A 24,036-nucleotide genomic window follows, 5' to 3' on the forward strand; every position below is an offset into this window, starting at 1 on the left:
ATATTCTGGAAGAGAGACCCAGAATAAAGTTTGGTGCATGGCAACATTTAACTCAGGATGTTGTGAGAGGATGTTCATGAAATTTGGTGAGCAGATGAAAAATGTCTGAGAAAATGAGTGGTTTTATTTAGAATTTGATCTGGAACATATTTTAGATACAGAAGAAATTTTAAACATTCAGGAATATTTAACTCAAAAATGTATTAATAACGTCCAAAGAGTCATTTCTGATGCTTGATGCTTGATGCTAAATGCGAACGTTCGTGGGTATTTTGGCGGCAAGGGAACGAGTGGCCTTGGTAGAGGTCTGCACACTCTGAGTGGCTTCTAGTTTACTTATTTTTACAAAACCAAAAAAAAACAAAAACTTTTTTTTGTATAAAGTTTATTTATTTACACAATTACTTCAAAGCTAACAGCTTAATTACCGCGCGCGCCCTCCAAAGGATGAAGCAGGGTGTTGTAATCGGTCCTGTGTGTCTGTCTGACTGACTGACAAGATAACTAAAAAAACAGCTGGATGGATTTTCACCAAATTTTGTGGGAATGTTACTCGGACAGAAATCTCCAGGTGATTAACTTTTGGAGAGGATCAGCTAAAGGTCAAGGTCAACAAAAACATTTTATGCTGTGCAACCAACAGGGCAGGAGAGATGATCGAAAGCTGAAATTGATCAGAAAAAAATATTCATGAGTGATTGGTTTGCATCGGCCTTCTGATGCTTTTCTTTTTTTTTTTACTTTGTGAAATTACTGAAAAACCCAATTTATTAATATTTATTTTATTTATTTGTTTATTTCCACACAATCAATATTCTGACATTGTGACAGTGTTTTTTCAAAAATGTTGCTTATTTTATTCAACATTTTTATTCATCACTTCTAACAAAAATGTGTGGTTTTAAGGTTTGAGTGAAATGTGTTTGTTGTGCCGTAACGCTACGATGAATAAATAAACGGTTAGCATGCAAATGACATTTGGCGACCCACAATTTTGCACTGATGACCAATCACAAATCATCTTGATACGTGTGACCTTTGAAAGGATGAAAACAGGAAGTGTTTGAAAGAGCGCTGCTGCCTGTTAGCTTGCTGTTGCCTGTTAGCTTGCTGTTGCCTGTTAGCTTGCCGCATCACATGATCTAGTTTACTTGTTTTAACAAAGTATAAACTCTTCCAAAAAAACCCCTCTTATCTACAGAGTTCACCATTAATTCTGCGATAATAACGGTCAATGCAAATAGCAACAGTTATCTTGTATTCAGGTAGATTATGAGCTAGCTAGCTTAACCCCGCCGGTACAGCAGTTCAGCACACTGGCTAACGTTGTGCTGGAACTGAGAGCATTCAGAGTAAATAATGCACTCATCAGATAATACCGTTAGCGATGATGAATAGTTGGAACGATTAGCTTCCAAATGACCTCCGACCCTGAGTATTGATGATTCTGTTGATTGATTGGAGCCAGAATGCACTGGGGTTTATGAGAACTGGGCGGCCACGGTGCGGCTCAGGTGTCACTCAGGTGTCAACGAGCGCCGCTCAGAATCTCCTCACAGAAACAAAGTTAGGCTCGCTTTCCATCCATTCGCCGACTTGCTGAGAATGTCTCCGCTCAAACTGACATTCCACAGAAGCAGCGACATAAAAACAGTTTGGAGTTCCGCCGCTGCTCCTTCTTCTTCTTCTTGTGTATGATGCAGCTGTGCGCTGTGGTAGGGGGCGGAGTTTGTTTCATAAGAGGCGGAGCACTCATAGATGGTGCATGCCGGCATTGAACCCCCCACAGTCAGCCATTCTTTGGCGTTGAGCGGGTTGTGGCGGCCTGCTGCTGTTTTTCACTGGAGCAGATATAAAAGATCCCCTTATTTAAAAAAAAACAAAAGTGTCACTGTGACCTTTGCCCTGTGATCAGCTGATCCGAGTTGTTTGCTCATTCAGACTGTTGAAGGTCACGTGTGTTTGTGCGGTCGCTCTCTTTATCATTTATCAGTGTTTGAGGAAGGTCAGAGCCGGCCAATCACAGCGCTGGACGCTCTGCAGTCAGTCTCAACGCAGCTGAAAGTGCTCGGCAGGCTCTGATTGGTCAGTTGCTGATTCTGTGCTTTGATTGGTCCTTTGCAGCTGCCCGTGTCGGGAAACATGCTGGATGTTTATGGCGGCAGCGGCGGAGTGACCACACCCACCATCACCGTTAGCAGCAGCTGCCCCGCCGACCTGCACAACGTCAAGAAGGAGGTGAACGGTACGTAGTGGGAAAAACCCACCAATCAGCCATGAGAAAACACATGATTGACAGGGCCACTGACCTCAAACTAAATCAACACTAAAAAACTAACAAAAAGTTTGTTTGTTCTCATAATAATAATAATAACAATAATAATAACTTTATTCATCTCACACCTTCAACCTGCTTCAAATATCAAAAAATGCATTTTCACACAAATATTACAAAAATCCAAAGAATCCAGAGACAAAGGACAAAGAGACAAGGACAGAGATTAAAATTAATGACAGAATTATCTACACATTTAAAAACCTACTGAATTTAAATAAAAAAAAAAAATTGAGGCATCAGGGAAAAAAAAAAATCTTTCAACTTTGATTTTAAAAGATTCTGCAGCTGTTTGTCCTCAATAACGGTCAGTTTCTTCACCAGATATTCAGTATTTTTATTCTTAGAATTTATATTATCATCATATTTATGTTTGTGCTCTGACATATTGAAGGAGACAGAGAAATGTGGGCATCGTTGATTTTTGGGTGGGGAGGCGGAGCCTGAACAGCATGGGGGGGGGGATCCTGAAACTCTAAATTAATTCTGGCAGATGTTTGACACAAACACATTCTAAACCTGCAGGGGTATGAAGTCCAGTCGAAGACGTGAGGACGGTAAGCCGCCTCTGCTTTAGTCAGTCTGATCTGTTGGTTTCATGAGTCAACATCACGACTTCCTCTGGACACGCACACACAGACACACACACGCACACACGCTTACAGTCCGTTATGCATTTTTCCCCAAATCATCAGTTCCTTCTTCCTGTTCAGTCAGCATTAAAGTTGAGATTTATTTTCCTCTTTCTGTCACTTATTCTTTGTGAAGTCACTCTGTTCATTTCTTCGGTATTTCATAATAGGAGAAAATGCACAAACTGTTCTCATTGTTTTTAGTGTTTTCTTGCTGTTAATGAAACTGATCAAACGTCTAAAATAGAACCATATGAAGAAAACAGTTAATTAAAATATCCACAGTTGAAATTGGTGTTTGCATTCTCAGATTTATCAATAAAAATGCTGATGCTCTGTATTCATGATGATTATTGATGATTATTCTACATTCAACAAAATGTCTTCTTTTTTCTCTCATCTTAATTTACTTTGAAAAATTAAATTTGTAGTAACAGACATCATTCAGAATCCAAACGGTTGGAGTTTATATGTTTTTTCCGTGTTTCATTTCATGAAGTGAAAGGTCAGGTCAGGGGGCACGTGCTGGTGCCACGTGTCACCATATTCACCACATTCCTTAATATCAAATTTTTTAAAAATGACATGAGGCAAAAGTGTTTACTTCCCTCCGGCCACATCCAAAGACATGCAGCTTTGAGGTGGATTAAATTGTCCATGTGTGTTTATCTGTGTGTGTCCCTGTGACGACCGGTGTCCTGTCCAGGGTGACCCCTCCCTCCCAAAAGCCTTAATTGGATTAAGCAGGTATAGAAAATGGATTGAAAATAATGACTCATTGAAATATATCTGTTAGGAAAGTGAATTGACACAGACCCACAACAGGGGGCGTAAATGAACGGACAATGGAAATGCCAAAATATAACAATTTAATGTTGTGAAATGTGCACAACGGAATACAGATGCTGCTTTTAGACAATAGTCAAATATATCACAGATGGCGTGTGGGCAGGCTCAAGGATAGGAGACGCCTGTCCAGAAAAGAGCTGGGCCCCACACGGCTTCCACTGCCAACGAAGACCTGCAACACACCGGAGCCGCCAAGTCCCGAGTCCCCAGGTGGCCACTGCCTCCAGCTGTCAGATCTGGTACTGCTGGCAGGAAGAGCAAACAGGTTATGGTGGGTGTGTGAACACCCAGCAAACGTTCAGCAAAAACACAGTTCCTTTCGGGTGGGAAAAACCTCCACCTCCTGATCACAGTTTCTCAGAGTACGTGCAGATCCTTATGTAACACTTAATAAGTTCTGGAGTGAGGAGCGGGTACGCCAACTCCTTCCAACATCCACAAACTCAGCTACCAGCTGCGAGTGTACAAAAGGTTACAGCTGCAAAAACTCAGATGCAAAAACATTACAACTGCAAGCTCAGATGCAAAGACGTTACAACTGTAAAGCTTAGCTGCAAAAATGTGTGCGTCCGGCATAGACGGCTGAGACGGTTTACCTGTCAGGTAAGCTGATTTCTCGGCAGGGAGGTGGAGTCACTGCCCGGCTTTTATGGGATGATGATTATGGAAGATGACTGACAACTGGCAGTCAGGCCATCAGGCAGGGTGCCCTCTGGTGTTGGGCCAGCAGTACCTCCTCTTCTGGCAGCCCACACAACAGCATCTTCTTTTTTTTAGATTTATTCAGCAGAATTAATAATAATAATAACAAAAGTAATGTTTTGCCAACTAAATCATTGGCAGTTTCTTTATTTTGTATCATTATTTTATTTATTTTTGTTGCTGAAATTGAAAATCTAAACACTTATATACAGTTGTTCAAACATTTAACCGAATTTTGAATCTCTGTTCTCGTGGTTGGAATGAATAGAGGCAAGTTTCCCACAATGCACTGCAGAATTGACAAAGGTGAAGGTAAAATAAACACAGTTAGCATAGACTCTAACAGGACTGAGTGAATATTTGTTTCAAACTTATAAACTGTGGAATCATTTTCTTTATAGCTACAGTGAGATGATGTAAAATGTCAATTACCACTAGCCTACACGGCTCCATTAGCATGCTAGCTCCAAATAGCCTCATGCAGACAGACATTAGCAACACAGTGCGACTCATCCATGTAGTCGCAAAATGTTGTATACTGCATGTAAAACTGCAGCAGACAAGAACAGGCAGGGTTTGCACGGAATTCTGGGAGATCTTTTAGAAGCAGAGGAGCTGGCGCGAAGCTCCTGAACACACTGACGTGTCGTCATGTTTCTGCACATGTTCCATCTCAACCTCTGCTTGTGTTTGTATGTTTTTACCTTTTAATTACAGCTGAAATTTTGGTATTTGCCTTCTGAGATGAATGAAGTATCTGATCTAATCTGTGTTGTTGTAGATGTGGAGGCCAAAGCGCTGATTAAAGAAAGACAGAAGAAGGACAACCACAACCTGAGTGAGTACTGCAGTATTACTGCATTCATACCTGCACCAGCACTAACAAAATGACACTATAAACAGAAGCTTTTAGAACAGAAGCTGTTTTTAAAACAGATTCAATTTCACAACGTAAATGAGGCAAAATCAAACAATAAATTTGGGAAAAAAGAAGTTGGTTTTGTTTCTGTCGCTATAAATGCGCCTGCTAGCAACGCCCACTTCACTTAAGGACAGTGTGTAGGAGCAAAGTAATGTCAGAACAGGCACTCCCACAAAGGATGTGGGCGTGTCTCACAGGGTGCAGGCGGGTTTGGTGGGCGTGTCACACAGTCTGTACACGGCCTTGGAGGGTGTGTCTTGCAGGCTGTAGACAGACTCCGTGGGCATGTCTTGCAGGCTTCAGGCGAGCTCAATGTGCGTGTCTCCAGGAGGGAGGCAGACGTAGACTTTGTGACGTTTATCGCAGACTTCCACAGTGCTGTTTCAGTGTTGCAGTTGTGGAAGCAGAGGCGACGTTTGAACTCGTCCAGTTGTACGTAAACAGATTAGAAACATTTTGCACGTTGTGACACTTTAGTACGTCCTGAAAGTGTCATGCAGGAAGGTGGGCGTTCTCTCAGTGTGACGCTTTGATGGCAGTAAAGTGTCAAACAGAACGCTGATCATGGTCCTAAAGACCCGTCAGATACATGTTAGGGCCTGCAGGGGGCGCCATCGCACGGTTTGGTTGAGACTAAAAATCATTTGCTGTTTGAGCTGAAAACGATGTTTTTGTTTCCAGTTGAGCGGAGGAGGCGATTCAACATCAACGATCGGATCAAGGAGCTGGGAGCGCTCATCCCCAAGTCCAGCGACCCGTCAGTACTCTGAACTCTTCTTCCTCACACTCTTCATCACTTCTCACCTGTAGCAAGCACTGGGAAGTTTGATCACCGTACAAAATGTTTTATTTTAAACGTGAACGTCATAAAACACACAAAAGAGCAAACAAATGCTCGATGTCCAAAAAAGGCTTTATTTTCACAGCCACGTGTTGGTGTGATTGACAGGAAATTCCCACCCCCAAGAGTGCGAGCATTTTTTATCTCTGTTATCTGCATCAGGCTGTACGACGGTATTAAAACCACTGAAACGTGTCTGTCCATCCACAGCTAGATCTCAGCGGGTGGTATTTGGCTTGATGTTCGTTCCTGCACCTGCTGTGATGTCATCACAACGCAAACCTTAACAAAGTGGAAAATATTCACATTTAATAGTTTTTCAGTCAGCTTCAACTTAACAGAATTTTAAAAATGAAATATCAATAATAACAATAATAATAATTAGGACTGCAAGCAGTCATGGATGGGCCCTCGCGTCCCCACGCCACCGCCTCCCCGGGCCAGCACGATTTCAAGAGGGTCCTCATCAGAGTAATGGTGCAAGAGGCTTTTTTTGTACGTCTATGCAAGTCGCACATGTGTACCAATTTTGCGCCGTCCATGGACGATGCCCCATCACATGTAAGAGGTTGTCATTCTTGACCTGTGTATCAATTTTCATGAGAAATTTTCAATTGAGAAACACTGAGGAGCAGCATCTTAAATCTCATATATAGTGCAGCAGATAAGAGAATATTTAGAGTGGAATCCTGCAAATGGTGATACAAACATCAAATTTGGCACAAATAATCCATAGACATTAACTCTTTAAAAAAAAACTGATTGGCCACTTGAATTTTCAATAGGCAGTCAGGTAGGGTCAATTGAAGAATTACACAGGGGTCAAAATTAAAAGATGCTCTAATCATATAGAAAACTACACCGCATGATTTGCCTGATTATAAGGATTCCAAAAAAGGTATAGTTTGGACAATCTGTGACTGAATGTTATGGTAAAAGCAGCAAGAATGGTGACAAAGGTCAGATTCAGTTTGTACAGGGGTCAAAAGTTAAAGTTGCTCCATTAATTTTGGTCCAGCTGTATTTGTGCTGAATTTGATGCTTGTATCACCATTTGAAGGATTGTTTCAGTTATCTACTGCACTAATAAGCCAACAGAACATGAACCAGCTACTGTGTGTTAGCTTAAACATGTGTATATAAGGCAACCCGAATTAAAGGAGAAATACTGCTTTTAACAACCTGGACCTCATTTCTGGCATAAAATACGGTCGTTTACTCACCAGTATAAGTTTGGTGTGATTAGAAGTCCATAGTTCAAATGACGTGTTCAGTTCAAATCTGAAGCAAACATTTTTCTTCTTCTACTAAGGTGGATTAGAACTTTTTGTGGTATACAGCACAAACTACTGGACAGGAGGAACCTAACAGTCAATGTGACTCACTAATTTCAAAATGCAGGTTTTTCAACCAGACATCTGGTGCTGTGACATGTTATTTATCTGTGTCCAATCAGATTTCAGGAGAGTCCAGTGAAACCCCGGCCTCTGCTCGAGCTCCACCCATGCCAGGAGGTGTTCAACATTTCCTATTTCACTGTGACTGAAAAGTTGGCACTTCCTGTCTGAGTGTGAGCTTGCCACTGAGTTCCCACGAGATTCCATGGGATCTTGTCTGTCAATCCAGGAAGTGTTTCACATTTGAGCATTTTCTGTTTTACTGTGGATTTGAAAATTGGCACTTCCTGTTTAGGACGCCCTGTACCTTGAGTGAGCTTTGCGCCGCTGCGCGACGCTTCGCTCATATTGTTATTATTGTTATTATTTCCATTACCTGATGGACAACTTCAGTTTACGCTTTGGCTGATGCTCACAGCAGAGAGCCATCGTGTAAAACTCCGGTGTGGAATGGAGGACGATTCTCATTTCTTGACAAGAGTCCCAGTTCGTGACTTTAAACCACACAAGGCTGACTCACGATTGACATCTTTAAATAGCTTTGAGAGGGTTTTACAATAAGGCTTTATAATAATGCCTCACATTCACACCGATGTGAGAGTGCTGCCATACAAGGCGCTCACTACACACTGGGAGCAACTAGGGGATTAAGGACCTTGCCCAAGGGCCCTTAGTGATTTTCTGGTCAGGTTGGGATTTGAACAGAGGATCCTCTGGTCTCAAGCACAACGCTTAACCACTAGAACATCACCTCCCCATCTATATATAAAAGGCAGTGTATGTATGTATATGTGTGTGTATGTATGTGTGTGCAGGGCTGTGAAATGAAAACTGTAAAATCCGAGGAAAATTTGCAGGGGGTCTGGGGAGGCGCCGCCCCCCAGGAGCCAGGGTCTAGGACCTTGTGGGGCCCCAGAAACCAAATTAAATTTTCATCTACTGATACATTTTCAACATCTCCTGGAAGAACAAATCTCAAAATTAGTACATATTTAAATGATCCTAGATTCAACCTTTCATTTGAACCGTCGATGATGTTGAAATAACAGAATATGATGTGGAAGTAGGACCTGGAATGATTTTCCTTTTAATTGTAAACCAAATTATGCATTAACTCAGAACAATTAAACTACATGAAATTCATGAAGACTGAAAACACTGTTAAACCATGTCTAAAACCACAACTAAAGCTTGGAGAATATTTTAAAAATCATGGTAAAATATCAATAACATACCTTATAGTAAAAAAGCCACACATTCTTGTGTAAATTCCTGTAAATCCACTCAAAGCCAGTGTCTTTTTTCCCATGAAAAAAGTCTACATTAATAAAAACTAATTTACATTGCTGTGTAAATTCATGTAGCCTAAATTCATTCAAAGCCACAATATAGAGTACTGACGGGGACTAGCAGGAGAGAGCATGTCTCACCCGTGTTGGCCTCCCTTCATTGGCTTCCTGTTGATGCTAGAATAGAGTTTGGAATTCTTCTTCTTACTTGTAAGGTTTTGAATAATCGGGTCCCATCTTGTCTTGGGGACCTCGTGGTACCATGTTACCCCATTGGAGCGCTTCGCTCTCGGACTGCGGGCTTACTTGTGGTTCCTAGGGTTTGTAAGAGTAGAGTGGGAGGCGGAGCCTTCAGCTTTCGGGCTCCTCTCCTGTGGAGCCAGCTCCCAATTCAGATCAGGGAGACAGATACCCTCTCTACTTTTAAGATTAGGCTTAAAACTTTCCTTTTCGCTAAGGCTTATAGTTAGGGCTGGATCGGGTGACCCTGGACCATCCCTTGGTTATGTTGCTTTAGACGTAGACTGTGTTTCATAATTATTGTATGGCCTTGCCTTGCAATGTGGAGCGCCTTGGGGCAACTGTTTGTTGTGATTTGGCGCTATACAAGAAAAAAGTTGATTGATTGAATATCTTTTTTTTTTCAATGAAAGAAAGTCTAGATTAATGAAAGAAAAAAAGACACGTAATCCTTTCTGAATCCTGTTTGAACAGCACAATGTTTATTTTCCAGAGAGAAAAAAAATTCTTACCAATTTGCAATTCCATGGATTCTTGTCTTTATCACACTTTTTCAAACCATCTTTCTCGCCATCTTTGCTCTGTCTGATTTCGCTCCGTGACACAGACATGCTGCAAAATTCTTCTTTTAAAAACTTGAAAGTTCTAAAAGTTTGTGATGTCCACATGCTACGTTTAGCTAAGCTTCGCACAGGAGCCACACAGTGTCACCGCAGCAACCAACCAGCCCCGCTTTACGACAACTGTCGTAACAGCCAGACTTTGAGTGGCATTTATTCTCCTCAAAACTCCGCGGATCCGAGGAAACTGATATGTATCTGTAACACACAGATCAGTGTCCGTGGACTTAGAAAACTTGCATGATATCGTAAAAAAAAGAACGCTTTGCGATAAGCATTTAAAAAACTCAGTAACGATCACGATTAAAGAGTACAACACTAACACCCACCACCCCACCCGCCCATGATGAAATCCGCGGACTCCCACAGATCCGCGGAGTTTTCACAGCCCTGGTGTGTGTGTGTGTGTGTGTGTGTGTGTGTGTGTGTATGTACAGTATGTATAGGTGTGCGTGTGTGTGTGTGTTCTCTGCACAGCCACAGTAATTAAGCAGTCAACACCAAACTTGGTATGGTGACTGGGGACACCAAGGAGGACGTCACTGGGCCCCTTAGGTTGAAAGTGTACATGTGCAGACCAGTGATGCCGGTAACGCGTTACTTAGTAACGCATTACTCTAATCTCACCACTTTTTTTTAGTAACGAGTAATCTAACGCGTTAATCTTTCCAAATCAGTAATCAGATTAAAGTTACTTCTCCAAGTCACTGTGCGTTACTATTATTTTTGCATTGTGGGTCGACAGCAGCATTAAACTTGGTCCGTGGGAGGTCGGGGTTCAACTGAACTGCCCACTTTAAGCGAGCTGTGAGCTTTTCATCTGCGGTTTTCTGCAACAGCTACGATTTGTCCTCACCTCTTAAAGCACAGTGACAACAGCACACCTGCACTGAGCTTTACAAAGACATTTTTTATGCTTTTTTTCTCCGAGCCGCTCTGTATCTGCTGCTAAAAACAGCTGATACTCCGCAATGCGTCAATAACTAACACTATTTTCCACTCAAATGCACCTAAACTCTCTTTCTGAGGACCACATGATGTGAAAACTCAATAAAACTTTCTTACCTGTAAACCTGGTCATGTTTTCTGCATAAATAAATGTTATCCATTCTTTGTGCTCAAACGCCAAAGCAGGGGCGAATCCAGAGGGAATGGGGGCGTGGGGCAAGGATGTGCCCCCCTCACAACACCCCTAGATTAAAGATCCAGTTTTGAAGCCGTTTTTTACTACAACTACTAATACTACTTAAAATATTAATAATTTCAACAAGTAAAATGCTTAGAGAGAATTTAAATGTTAGAAAAATGTTAGAAAGAATTTAATAGTTACATTTATAAACAATGCAGGTTAGAAATTGCAAGTTTTACTGTTACAGTGGTGTCAGCAGTTAAATATGAGGTCAAGAAAGAGGTCTTTATTTTACTTTTTATAAAACAAGTATTTATTTTCATTGAAGTCAAGAACGGATGACTATAAAGTGAGTTTTGGCAAAACAAGTATCATTGTCATGTTGAGGTGGCAGAGGGTTGTTGTCGGCAGCTGGGAAAAGTAACTAAAAAAGTAACTAGTAATCTAACTTAGTTACTTTTCCAATTGAGTAATCAGTAAAGTAGCTAAGTTACTTTTTCAAGGAGTAATCAGTAATCAGTAATTGGATTACTTTTTAAAAGTAACTGTGGCAACACTGGTGCAGACACACACACACATACACACACACAAAGTCAGCCTTATTAGATCACGACCCCCCTCACTGGAGCCCTTAGTTTCACATTTCAGACGGTACTTGGGTCAGGTAGCAGCATCACACTTTACTTACTACGTAGTAGTGGCTGGTGAGGGTGGGCTTTAATTAGAATCCGAACGGGCCAGTGCGCACTGGTGATCTGGATTCTGGATCAAGTTTCACTTTATATAGGCTTTGAAGGGTTGCTTTTAGCAGGATAACATCAAAACTACGTCATGGATTTTGACGAAATTTTCAACAAACATAAATACGAGTATTAGGCCATGGAAGACTCTATTAAATTTTGGAGATGATCTGGATTCGGATATGGATTCTGGATTCTGGATCAAGATTCAGTTCATATAGGCTTTGAAGAATTACATCAAAACTACTTCACAGATTTTCACCACATTTGCTCAACAGATAGATATTAGGAGACGGAAGACTCCCCTGAATTTTGGAGGTGATCCGGATCTGAATCCGGATTTTGGATCGAGATTTCCCTTTATATAGGCTTTGAAGGATTTCTTCAAAGCTATTTCACGGATTCTCACCAAATTTGCACCATACAGATATTAGGGCACGGAAGACTCCACTGAATTTTGGAGGTGATCCGGATCCAGATTGGTGGATGTTGAAAATGTCTGATTGATCTTGTTTATTTATTGATCTGACCAGTTTCCATTTGTTCTGCTAATGTGTTGCTAATGAGACACGCTTTGCAATTGGTTGCAGGGAGATGAGGTGGAACAAAGGAACCATCCTGAAGGCGTCAGTGGATTACATCCGCAAACTGCAGAAAGAACAGCAGAGAGCGAAGGACATGGAGGAGAGACAGCGGAAGCTGGAGATCGCCAACAAGTCTCTTCTGCTCAGGATACAGGTGACTATACCAAATACTAAAACCCTGTGATAGCCGGGTTCTGCTGGACCAGACACACTCGGGTTTATTCTCAGCCCTGTACAGTCAAATCCAGTGGTGGGCACAGCTAACCAAAAAGTTAGCTTTGATAACCATTAATCTGATAACTAAAAAGTTATATTTTATGATGCTAAACTGATAAACTGCTAAAAAAAAAAAATGTATCTTTATTACTGATAACCAATAACTATTAGTATTGATTTGGATGCGGCTACATCAGATTATACTGTCAGCTTCTGATAAACCAGTTTCACTTTAAGCGCTGCAGGGGCTGCTGGGTAAATTCAAGGATCACAAACACATAAGAACACACGAAAAATGAATAAATAAAAAAATAAAACCCCAAACACTGTCATCATCTTTCAAAAGCAGTAAAACACAGTATTAGAAGTCACAGTTTATCTCTGTATTAGATACATCACCATTTACAAACTAAATATTGCCAAGACAGTACCAGAGAGACAGGAAGCGGGAAACCAAACACAGGGAAAGACATGCAGCAAAGGTCGGCCAAAAGAGGATTCAAACTAAACTGCATTCTTCACCTCAGCCATGAGCACCCTGAGGGTAACAGGTTTTGCTCCATCTGCATGGTTGCCTGAAAATTGATGATGCAGCGCCTTTCTGAAAAGTTCTGAGATTTTCAAATTAAAGCTCTTGGAGCAGCAGCACAACAAAGAGCTCTGAAAAATGAGCTGGCTGCCTCATTGTGTTTCTCAGCGGTGCCACAGACTGTTTTCATTTAGAGCAGTTGCAAAAGAAGTTGTCTGTGCTCCTGTAGGGTTCAAATACTGTTCAGGGGGGCTATTTGGTGGCAATTTCAATTAGCCACATGGGAAGTTGATGAGCTTCACACTGTCTCAAAAGAAAAAAACTGCACAACTGCAACTGTGCACAAGTGCAAAATCAAAACAACATTCAAGACAGCTCATAAAGTTTAATATAACTGCTATTAAAAAAAAGAAGCTCAAGGGCACTACAGTACAGACACGTCTGTTCTAAGTTCAGTTCTCTCTGTGCTGCTCTGGAGTCTGTCTGTCTGACAGCTTTTAGTTACTAGTGATATACTGTTCTATTATTCTGTGTGTGTTCTCCAAAACATTTAGGTGAACATTAATGTGGTGACTGGTCACCTCCCTCCTCTTCAGGGAGCGCAGCACAAACCACAAAAAAGCTTTTACCATTCATCAAAAAAAAGGACATAAATCTTACTTTATGCCCGTCGCCCTGCCAGAATTGATCAGGTTTGATTCACAGGCAAACTCTTCTCACCACATCATTCATTCATTCACAGAAGACAACACCTCAGAAGTCAGTATATGACATGGTGAGAGAAATCCCGTGTCCTGTGTGACGGGGTGTTCAGTCAGTCCGAATCCATGTCTTATCACCCAAACTGACACAAAGAAGGGGAACAGCTTTTCGTCCCTTTACATCTCCAAAAACATTCTGAATCATGATGTCACTGAGATGGCCGTGTTAAACCAGAGAAAAAAGTGAACCTTCCCAGAACAAAAGACCCAAAGGCCATGTCCAGAGTCCTCCAGGATTCTGTCACACTGATAAAGACTCCAGAATCAGAAACACCTGTGGGAGAAAAGTCCCACGGACCCAGAAGAAGTTGACAGCCCTTCAGAACCTTCTCAGAACTGTCACCCTCAAAGCTTTTGGATTGAGGGTCTGCACACAAGTGGAACTTTGCTGAGAATTGGGTCCTGATACATCAGCAGCAAACCAGACGGAGAGTTCCACACCTCCAGACCGGCAGGTTGGAGGTTGGGGGAGGTGCTGCTGGAGCTCAGGGCTCTGATGTTCAGTTAGGAACGTTCCAGATTTGGGGGTTTTGGGTCCAGGTTTTCAGTGAGTCTGAGTATGTGTTTGTTTTGTAGGAGCTGGAGGTTCAGGCACGCCTCCACGGCCTCTCCGCCTCGACTCCTCCCACCTCCTCCCTGAATGAAACTCTTGCCGACCCTCAGGCCCTCCTCGCCACCTCCCTTCCACATCTCTTCTCATCTTCCTCTTCTTTGGTCGGCATGACGACCCTAGTGTCTGCGGCTGTGGGCATGGACGCCCTCAGCTTCGCCGAGCTGGATGACCCCCAGGGTGCCACTACTATCTTTTCCCCGGACCTGATGGCGGATGTGGGCCTGGCGGCGCTGGACGGACTCGGCAACATGCTGATGGAGGAGGCCGATGGCGGCAGCAGCGGCACATTGTCTCCTCTAGGGGGCGGTGACCCGCTGCTCTCTTGTGGAGCATCTAAGACCAGCAGCAGGAGGAGCAGCTTCAGCATGGAGGAGGACCAGTGAGGGCCGGACAGTGATGTCATCATCGCAGAGGCTTCTTATTGGACACTGCTGGAAACAGAGCGCCGTCTTTTTTTTATTGTTATTTTAATTTTTTTAATGGAAAAATTTTAAAAGTTGTTGACAACAAAATGAACGACGGAGTTCAAACACTGTGTCTTAGCCTGTAACTGTGGTAACCACTGTGTCATTCAGTGTCAGCATGCCAACCGCTGTCATCGAGCGTAACCATGGCAACCATCACATTGTCAAGCGTGATCACTACAAACAAGGCTTTCCCAAAGCATTAGTTTGCTAGCTTTTCAGTGTATCGTCATTACCGCGCCTTTGTGTTTTTACTTCCTGGAATATAGAACAACACTGTCAGCAAAACTGCATCCCATTGGTTCCCAGAAGTCTGGCTGGTCCACGTCCCAGGAACCAGGAAGGGATCAATAACCGGCGAATAAGATTCTGAACGCGAAGACTCTGTTTCCTTCATGACACGTTCACATTTCGTACTAAATCTGAAGAACAGCCACCGTTCTGATTGGGTGGAGCTGACTCATCCGTCCCGCCCACTGGTGCCGGGTCTCGAGTAGAATGTTGATTTTATTTATGTGTAATTTATGCTTGGCCCAAATATAAAGTACTTTTTCCTCAGTGATTGTGAGCGTGTCTTCATGACAGAGGAGGTGATTGTGGGCATGTCTCCTTGACAGAGGAATTGATTGTGGGTGTGTCTCACTGATAGAGGAGGTGATCGTGGGTGTGTCTCACTGACAGAGGAGGTGATTGCGTACGTGTCTCACTGATAGAGGAGATGATTGGGGTCGTGTCTCACTGATAGAGGAGGTGATTGCGTGCGTGTCTCACTGACAGAGGAGGTGATTGCTTACGTGTCTCACTGATAGAGATGATTGTGGGCGTGTCTCACTAATAGGAGATGATTGGGGGCGTGTCTCACTGATAGAGGAGATGATTGGGGGCGTGTCTCACTCATAGAGGAGGTGATTGTGTGCGTGTCTCACTGACAGAGGAGGTGATTGCGTACGTGTCTCACTGATACAGATGATTGTGGGCGTGGCTCCCTGACAGAGGATGTGATTGTGTGCGTGTCTCACTGATAGAGATGATTGTGGGCGTGTTTCACTGATAGAGGAGGTGATTGCATGCCTGTCTCACTGATAGAGGAGGTGATTGCGGGCATGTCTCACTGATAGAGGAAGTGACTGGGGGCGTGTCTCACTGATAGAGGTGGTGATTGTGTGTGTGCCTCACTGATAGAGGAGGTGATCAGGGACATGTCTCAGTGATAGAAGTGATTGCGTTCGTATCTCACTGATAGAGGAGGTGATTGCGTGCCTGTCACTGATAGAGGAGGTGATTGCGTGCCTGTCTCACTGATAGAGGAAGTGATTGGGGGCGTGTCTCACTGATAGAGGAGGTGATTGTGTGTGTGCCTCACTGATAGAGGAGGTGATCAGGGACATGTCTCAGTGATAGAAGTGATTGCGTTCGTATCTCACTGATAGAGGAGGTGATTGTGTGTGCGTCTCACTGATAGAGGTGATTGGGGGCATGTCTCACAGATCGAGGAGGTGATTGCGTGCGTGTCTCACTGATAGAGGAGGTGATTGCGGGCATGTCTCACTGATAGAGGAAGTGATTGGGGGCGTGTCTCACTGATAGAGATGATTGTAGGCGTGTCTCACTGATAGAGGTGATTGCATGCATGTCTCACTGATAGAGGAGGTGATTGGGGGCGTGTCTCACATACAGAGGAGGTGATTGGGGCGTGTCTCACTGATAGAGGAGGTGATTGTGTGCATGTCTCACTGATAGAGGAGGTGATTGGGGGAGTGTCTTACTGATAGAGGAGATGATTGGGGTCGTGTCTCACTGATAGAGGAGGTGATTGCGTGCGTGTCTCACTGACAGAGGAGGTGATTGCTTACGTGTCTCACTGATAGAGATGATTGTGGGCGTGTCTCACTAATAGGAGATGATTGGGGGCGTGTCTCACTGATAGAGGAGATGATTGGGGGCGTGTCTCACTCATAGAGGAGGTGATTGTGTGCGTGTCTCACTGACAGAGGAGGTGATTGGGGGAGTGTCTTACTGATAGAGGAGGTGATTGGGGGAGTGTATCACTGATAGAGGAGGTGATTGGGGGAGTGTCTCACAGACAGAGTAGGTGATTGCGTACGTGTCTCACTGATAGATGACTGTGGGCGTGTCTCACTGATAGAGGAGGTGATTGGGGGAGTGTATCACTGATAGAGGTGATTGTAGATGTGTCTCCCTGACAGAGGAGGTAATTGTGTGCTTGTCTCACTGATAGAGGAGGTGATTGCGTGCGTGTCTCACTGATAGAGGAGGTGATTGGGGGCGTGTCTCACTGACAGAAGTGATTGTGTGCGTGTCTCTCAGATCGAGGAGGTGATTGCGTGCATGTCTCACTGATAGAGGAGGTGATTGGGGTGTGTCTCACTGATAGAGAAGGTGATTGCGTGCGTGTCTCACTGATAGAGGAGGTGATTACAGACATGTCTCACTGATAGAGGAGGTGATTGTGTGCGTGTCTCACTGATAGAGGAGGTGATTGTGTGCATGTCTCACTGATAGAGGAGGTGATTGGGGGAGTGTCTTACTGATAGAGGAGGTGATTGGGGGTGTGTCTCACTGATAGAGGAGGTGATTGCGTGCGTGTCTCACTGACAGAGGAGGTGATTGCGTGCACGTCTCACTGATAGAGGAGGTGATTGGGGGCGTGTCTCACTGATAGAGTAGGCAATTGCATGCGTGTCTCACAGACAGAGGAGGTGATTGCGTACGTGTCTCACTGATAGAGATTGTGGGCGTGTCTCACTGATAGAGGAGGTGATTGGGGGAGTGTATCACTGATAGAGGTGATTGTAGATGTGTCTCCCTGACAGGAGGTGATTGTGTGCTTGTCTCACTGATAGAGGAGGTGATTGGGGCATGTCTCACTGATAGAGGAGGTGATTGTGTGCATGTCTCACTGATAGAGGAGGTGATTGGGGGAGTGTCTTACTGATAGAGGAGGTGATTGGGGGAGTGTATCACTGATAGAGGTGATTGTAGATGTGTCTCCCTGACAGAGGAGGTGATTGTGTGCTTGTCTCACTGATAGAGGAGGTGATTGGGGCGTGTCTCACTGATAGAGGAGGAGATTGTGTGCATGTCTCACTGATAGAGGAGGTGATTGGGGGAGTGTCTTACTGATAGAGGAGGTGATTGGGGGAGTGTCTTACTGATAGAGGAGGTGATTGCGTGCATGTCTCACTGACAGAGGAGGTGATTGCGTGCGCGTCTTACTGATAGAGGAGGTGATTGGGGGCGTGTCTCACTGATAGAGTAGGCGATTGCATGCATGTCTCACAGACAGAGGAGGTGATTGCGTACGTGTCTCACTGATAGAGATGATTGTGGGCGTGTCTCACTGATAGAGGAGGTGATTGGGGGAGTGTATCACTGATAGAGGTGATTGTAGATGTGTCTCCCTGACAGAGGAGGCGATTGCGTACGTGTCTCACTGATAGAGATGATTGGGGGCGTGTCTCACTGATAGAGGAGGTGATTGGGGGCGTGTCTCACTGATAGAGGAGGTGATTGGGAGCGTGTCTCACTGATAGAGGTGATTGCATGCATGTCTCACTGATAGAGGAGGTGATTGGGAGCGTGTCTCACTGACAGAGGAGGTGATTGCATGCCTGTCTCACTGATAGAGGAGGTAATTGTGGGCATGTCTCACTGACAGAGGAGGTGATTGTGGGCATGTCTCACTGATAGAGGAAGTGATTGGGGGCGTGTCTCACTGATAGAGGTGATTGCATGCATGTCTCACTGATAGAGGAGGTGATTCTGTGTCTCACTGATAGAGGTGATTGGGGGCATGTCTCACTGATAGAGGAGGTGACTGGGTGTGTGTCTCACTGATAGAGGAGGTGATAGTGGGCGTGTCTTACTGATAGGTGGTGATTGGGTGTGTGTCTCACTGATATAGGTGGTGATTGGGAGCGTGTCTCACTGATAGAGGTGGTGATTGGGAGCGTCTCTCACTGATAGAGGTGATTGGGGGTGTGTCACTGATAGAGGTGATTGTGGGCGTGTCTCACTGATAGAGGAGGTGATTGGGTGTGTGTCTCACTGACAGAGGAGGTGATTGGGTGTGTGTCTCACTGATATAGGTGATGATGATAGGTGCAATTTATGCTTGGCCCAAATATAAAGTACTTTTTCCTCAGTGATTGTGGGCGTGTCTTCATGACAGAGGAGGTGATTGTGGGCATGTCTCCTTGACAGAGGAATTGATTGTGGGTGTGTCTCACTGACAGAGGAGGTGATTGCGTACGTGTCTCACTGATAGAGGAGATGATTGGGGTCGTGTCTCACTGATAGAGGAGGTGATTGCGTGTGTGTCTCACTGACAGAGGAGGTGATTGCGTACGTGTCTCACTGATAGAGATGATTGTGGGCGTGTCTCACTAATAGAGGAGATGATTGGGGGCGTGTCTCCTGATAGAGGAGATGATTGGGGGCGTGTCTCACTGATAGAGGAGGTGATTGCGTGCGTGTCTCACTGACAGAGGAGGTGATTGCGTACGTGTCTCACTGATAGAGATGATTGTGGGTGTGTCTCACTGATAGAGGAGGTGATTGGGAGCGTGTCTCACTGATAGAGGAGGTGATTGGGAGCGTGTCTCACTGATAGAGGTGATTGCATGCGTGTCTCACTGATAGAGGAGGTGATTGTGCATCTCACTGATAGAGATGATTGAGGGGCGTGTCTCACTGATAGAGGAGGTGATTGCATGCCTGTCTCACTGATAGAGGAGGTAATTGTGGGCATGTCTCACTGATAGAGGAGATGATTGGGGGCGTGTGTCACTGATAGAGGTGATTGTGGATGTGTCTGCCTGACAGAGGAGGTGATTGTGGGCATGTCTCACTGATAGCGGAAGTGATTGGGGGCGTGTCTCACTGATAGAGATGATTGTAGGCGTGTCTCACTGATAGAGGTGATTGCATGCATGTCTCACTGATAGAGGAGGTGATTGTGTGTCTCACTGATAGAGGTGATTGGGGGCATGTCTCACTGATAGAGGAGGTGACTGGGTGTGTGTCTCACTGATAGAGGATGTGATAGTGGGCGTGTCTTACTGATAGGAGGTGATTGGGTGTGTGTCTCACTGATAGAGGAGGTGATAGTGGGCGTGTCTTACTGATAGGTGGTGATTGGGTGTGTGTCTCACTGATATAGGTGGTGATTGGGAGCGTGTCACACTGATAGAGGTGATTGGGGGTGTGTCTCACTGATAGAGGTGATTGGGGGTGTGTCTCACTGATAGAGGTGATTGGGGGCGTGTCTCACTGATAGAGGAGGTGATTGGGTGTGTGTCTCACTGACAGAGGAGGTGATTTGGTGTGTGTCTCACTGATATAGGTGATGATTGGGGCGTGTCTCACTGATAGAGGAGGTGATTGGGTGTGTGTCTCACTGATAGAGGAGGCGATTGGGGCGTGTCTCCCTGACAGAGGCAGTGTTTGTGGGAGTGTCTCCCAAAGTAGAAACTGATTTTTCACATTTGGACCCCTTTAAGAAGATTTAAATAGTTTTAACTCAGATAATCATTAGGAGTTGGTGTCCAAGTGATTAGTGGGCTTGGTTTCAGTGTGGAAGGTTCCCAAACCCCACCCCTGCCACATTTTTCCAAGTAATCTGGAATTTTGTCAGGAAGGGCATCCGGCGTAAAACTTGTGTCAAATTAACATGTAGATCCGCCTTCGATTTTCTGTGGCGACACTGAGTGAAAATAAGGGAGCAGCCAAAGGGACTTACTGAGGCAGATAGTCATTGATTTTCTTTATTAAACTAGTTGCATTTAAGATTAAACTATTTGACCAGTTGTAAAAAAAAGTTTTTTCTTAATACAGAGCTGAATTGTATAAAAAATGTTTTTAAAATAACTGAAAAGAATAAGTTGTTTAACTGCAAATGATTTTTTTTCCTGTTTTTCCCGCCTGCTGTTAGTTAACTAGCTCCTTTCTTATTTTTAAACAGATTATCTCTTTATTCTTGTTTGTTATATTTTCCATTTAAACTCATCTTCTCCAACTCATCAACATCTTTCTTTTAGCTTCGTAAGTGCTAACACTTCCTGCTAGCATGCCAAAGCTAAGCTTACATATTGCTGACTGCAGGCAACTGATCCATAATTTAAAGTTGGGTTTTTTTTTTCAGCATCACTCAGTAACCAGCACTACAGAGATCCTGAAAACTGAGTTAATTGATCAGTTGATCTGCTCAACGTACAGGAAAAAAAATGACAGACGGCGAACGTGGTGACTAAATGTCTCGATGGTCGAATGACTTCACATTGACTTTGAATACTCTGAGAAGTCTTTTAGCTAGTATCTAGCCTGCTAGCCGTGATAATGGGGTTTCCGCTGTTTTGTATCACTTGAATTTGGCTCGACTCTAAATGTGCACCACTGCTAGCATTAGCTTAGCATTCATTTGGTTTGTTTTACACCTGTACAAACATGGTGACTATATTCATAACATGTTGAGGAAAAAAGCTTTGAAACAGAATTCATATGTCGTTTCTGACTTTTGAAACAGGATTTATCTGTACTAACTTTCGAAACAGGATTCGTCTGTCCTGTGAGACTTTTGAAACAGGATTCAGCTGATGTCTCACTTTTGAAACAGGGTTTTGAAACAGGATTTATCTGACGTGTCTCACTTTTGAAACAGGGCTTTGAAACAGGATTTCTCTGTTGTGTCTGACTTTTGAAACTGGTGTGTGACTTTTGAAACAGGATTCATCTGACATGTCTGACTTTTGAAACAAGATTCATCTGTCTCACCTTTGAAACAGGATTCGTCTGACCTGTCTGACTTTCAAAACAGAATTGGTCCAGTGTCTGACTTTCGAAACGATTAATTTGCTATGTCTGACTTTTGAAACAGGATTCGTCTGACGTGTCTGAGTTTTGACACAGTGATGTAAAACGTGATTCACTTGTGGCTTCATGTTTGTAAATATGAATCTAAAATCACTTTGTGCTGGAAACAAACACTGAGGAGGAAATGGTGGATTTTTAACAGGATTTGTTCACTTTTATCTTTTATTCTTGTCTGTTACAACGCAAACATCAAAGAAAATTTTAATCAAATTACACTTAAGTTACACTTCATCAGAGAAAAAAAGTGTTCATGTGACTTCTGAAGACATCGCAAAACTCAGTATTGCCTCCTACAGGTCAGTGCGCTGTAGCTGCTCAGACTCTTGTGATGTCATGCGGCGTGTTTTATTTGTTCATTTGTTGTTTTATGTCTCAGAGTGTCTGAAAAATGTAATTTCACTGAATTACTAAACCAAGACTCGCTGTCGTGCTCATCGACTCGTAACCTGCAGTCTGCCTTTAAGTGTGCAACAAACAGATGTCACACCAAAACTGGGTCCCAAATAAAATGTGTCCAATATTCCGAACTGCAATCCTGCTTTTTCATGTATTCATTATGATTTCTTATAAAAGTAGAGTGGAAATGTTTTATGAGGAAAGTAAAACCAAACGTGTCTGCATGTAATCCATCGTGTTGATCGGGATCAAATCAAAGGGATTTTTATTGATTGTTCCACTTTATGTGCTTTTTATGTAGTGCACGCTCTGTGCACGTCTGTCTCTGACACGTGTTACATTTGACGTGTTTTTATTAAGGTTCATTTTTCACATTTTTTTTACGAAGAAATAAAATCTGAAATAAACACTGTTCGAAAAGGTAATTCTGAATTTGCATCATTGTTGTCCAACAGAGGGCAGTGTTACAGTGAAAGACAAATTCACACAAACAGAAACTTTCATCCTTGTAATTATTTAGGAGACTTTTTATATAAAAATTATCTGAATTAGAAAAGACTCACGAGACTTAAATATATATATGATGTCACCTGCAGGTCAAAGGTCTCAATATTCAATAATAAAGATCAAAACAACCATTTTTGAGTTTGTATTCATTTATTTCTCTTAACATTAAAATATTTTCAAAGCAGTTTGTCCTTGATGTTCAGCCTTTACGCTTGTAATTTCTTTATCTAAATAAATATACAAATTATCAGGAAAAATAAAAAATGAACATGTATCATTGTTTATATTCAGACTGGTGACGGTGGCTCTGAAATGCAAAACATTTCACAAAACAACGCAAATTAACAAAAGAAAATTTCAGAAAGTCATTAAACAAATCATTACATTTTCAACATCATACTGTGGGGTTTTGCACTTCAGGGCCACCATACAGCGGTGATATTTCCGAAAAATGTTTTTGTGAAAATCTTAAGAAACAGAAAAGTGGAGACAAACTCTGTGTGTGTGTCGGCTCTGCATGTCTCTCTTTGATGTTGGGCTGTTCCAGAGGTCAGTGGCGTTGTCATTACAGTCACTTCCGATTTCCTGTTTGGACGTTCTGGCGCGCTGTTTCAACAAAAACACACTTCCTGTCCCAGCAGGACTCACTACCTGCCCCGCCCCCACCCCACCCAGCCTGACCTGTCAATCACACAGAAACACAGTTATGTTGTTCTTCTTGGACATTTTCCTGCCTCAGTGCTTTTCTTCAGTCCAACAGTGATGAAGCGACAGACAAAAGTCTCCAATCACAGCCGCTCACGCTTCAAATGCCTTTGTAGTTGCCATGGTGACAGATGTCAAAAATAAGAACATTTTTTCAAATGGTAAAAACAGTAAAATGTGAAAAACATGTTTTTAATGTTGATGCAACCAACCGATCAGAACCAACGGCAGCACGGTGGATTAGTGGTTAGCACTGCTGCCTCACAGCACGAAGGTCATGGGATCGATTCCCACCTGTGGCCATTCTGTGTGGAATTTGGGTGTTCTCCCCGTGTTTGTGTGGGTTCCGTCCCGGTGCTCCAGCTTCCTCCCACCTCCAAAGACATGCAGGTTAAGAGAACTGGAGACTTTAAACTGTCTGGTGTCGCCGACCGAACAGTCCCCCTAAAAATTGCCCCCCCCCACCCCGATGACGCGGTTCACGGATTACCACCTTGTTTCTGCTTCAAACTGCCTCCAGTCATCATCTATCTCAGCGACAGATATCAGAAGCGTTTGTACAACAATCATTTCCACATTAATTGAGCATTATTTCAGCATTATTTGAGCATTATAATAAGCGATCAGAGCGCCACAACTACACCAGCTGCTAGCTGATGAATTCACTGCGCGTC

At 43.4% G+C, this 24,036-nt stretch overlaps 1 protein-coding gene across 22 annotated transcripts in view; it reads left to right on the plus strand.

Moving 5' to 3' along the window:
• tfe3a (transcription factor binding to IGHM enhancer 3a) overlaps positions 1–23,994 on the plus strand; it is a 55,990-nt gene extending 31,996 nt beyond the window's left edge. The window contains exons 7-12 of one of the 22 annotated variants that reach the window (XR_004561127.1): positions 2,125–2,245; positions 5,300–5,356; positions 6,122–6,197; positions 12,287–12,434; positions 14,363–21,587; positions 21,759–23,994. Coding sequence is in view for 1 of the 22 variants with exons in the window: in XM_034171839.1 (XP_034027730.1) it covers positions 2,125–2,245; positions 5,300–5,356; positions 6,122–6,197; positions 12,287–12,434; positions 14,363–14,782 (822 nt within the window). In the remaining 21 variants the exon portion in view is untranslated. Of the gene's footprint in view, positions 1–2,124; positions 2,246–5,299; positions 5,357–6,121; positions 6,198–12,286; positions 12,435–14,362 lie in introns of all 22 variants that reach the window. The other 21 variants (XR_004561137.1, XR_004561139.1, XR_004561134.1 and 18 more) reach the window with 21 other exon arrangements.
• Positions 23,995–24,036: the final 42 nt, after the last annotated feature.

Source organism: Thalassophryne amazonica, chromosome 6, assembly GCF_902500255.1.
Source record: "Thalassophryne amazonica chromosome 6, fThaAma1.1, whole genome shotgun sequence".
Taxonomy (NCBI): Eukaryota; Metazoa; Chordata; class Actinopteri; order Batrachoidiformes; family Batrachoididae; genus Thalassophryne; species Thalassophryne amazonica.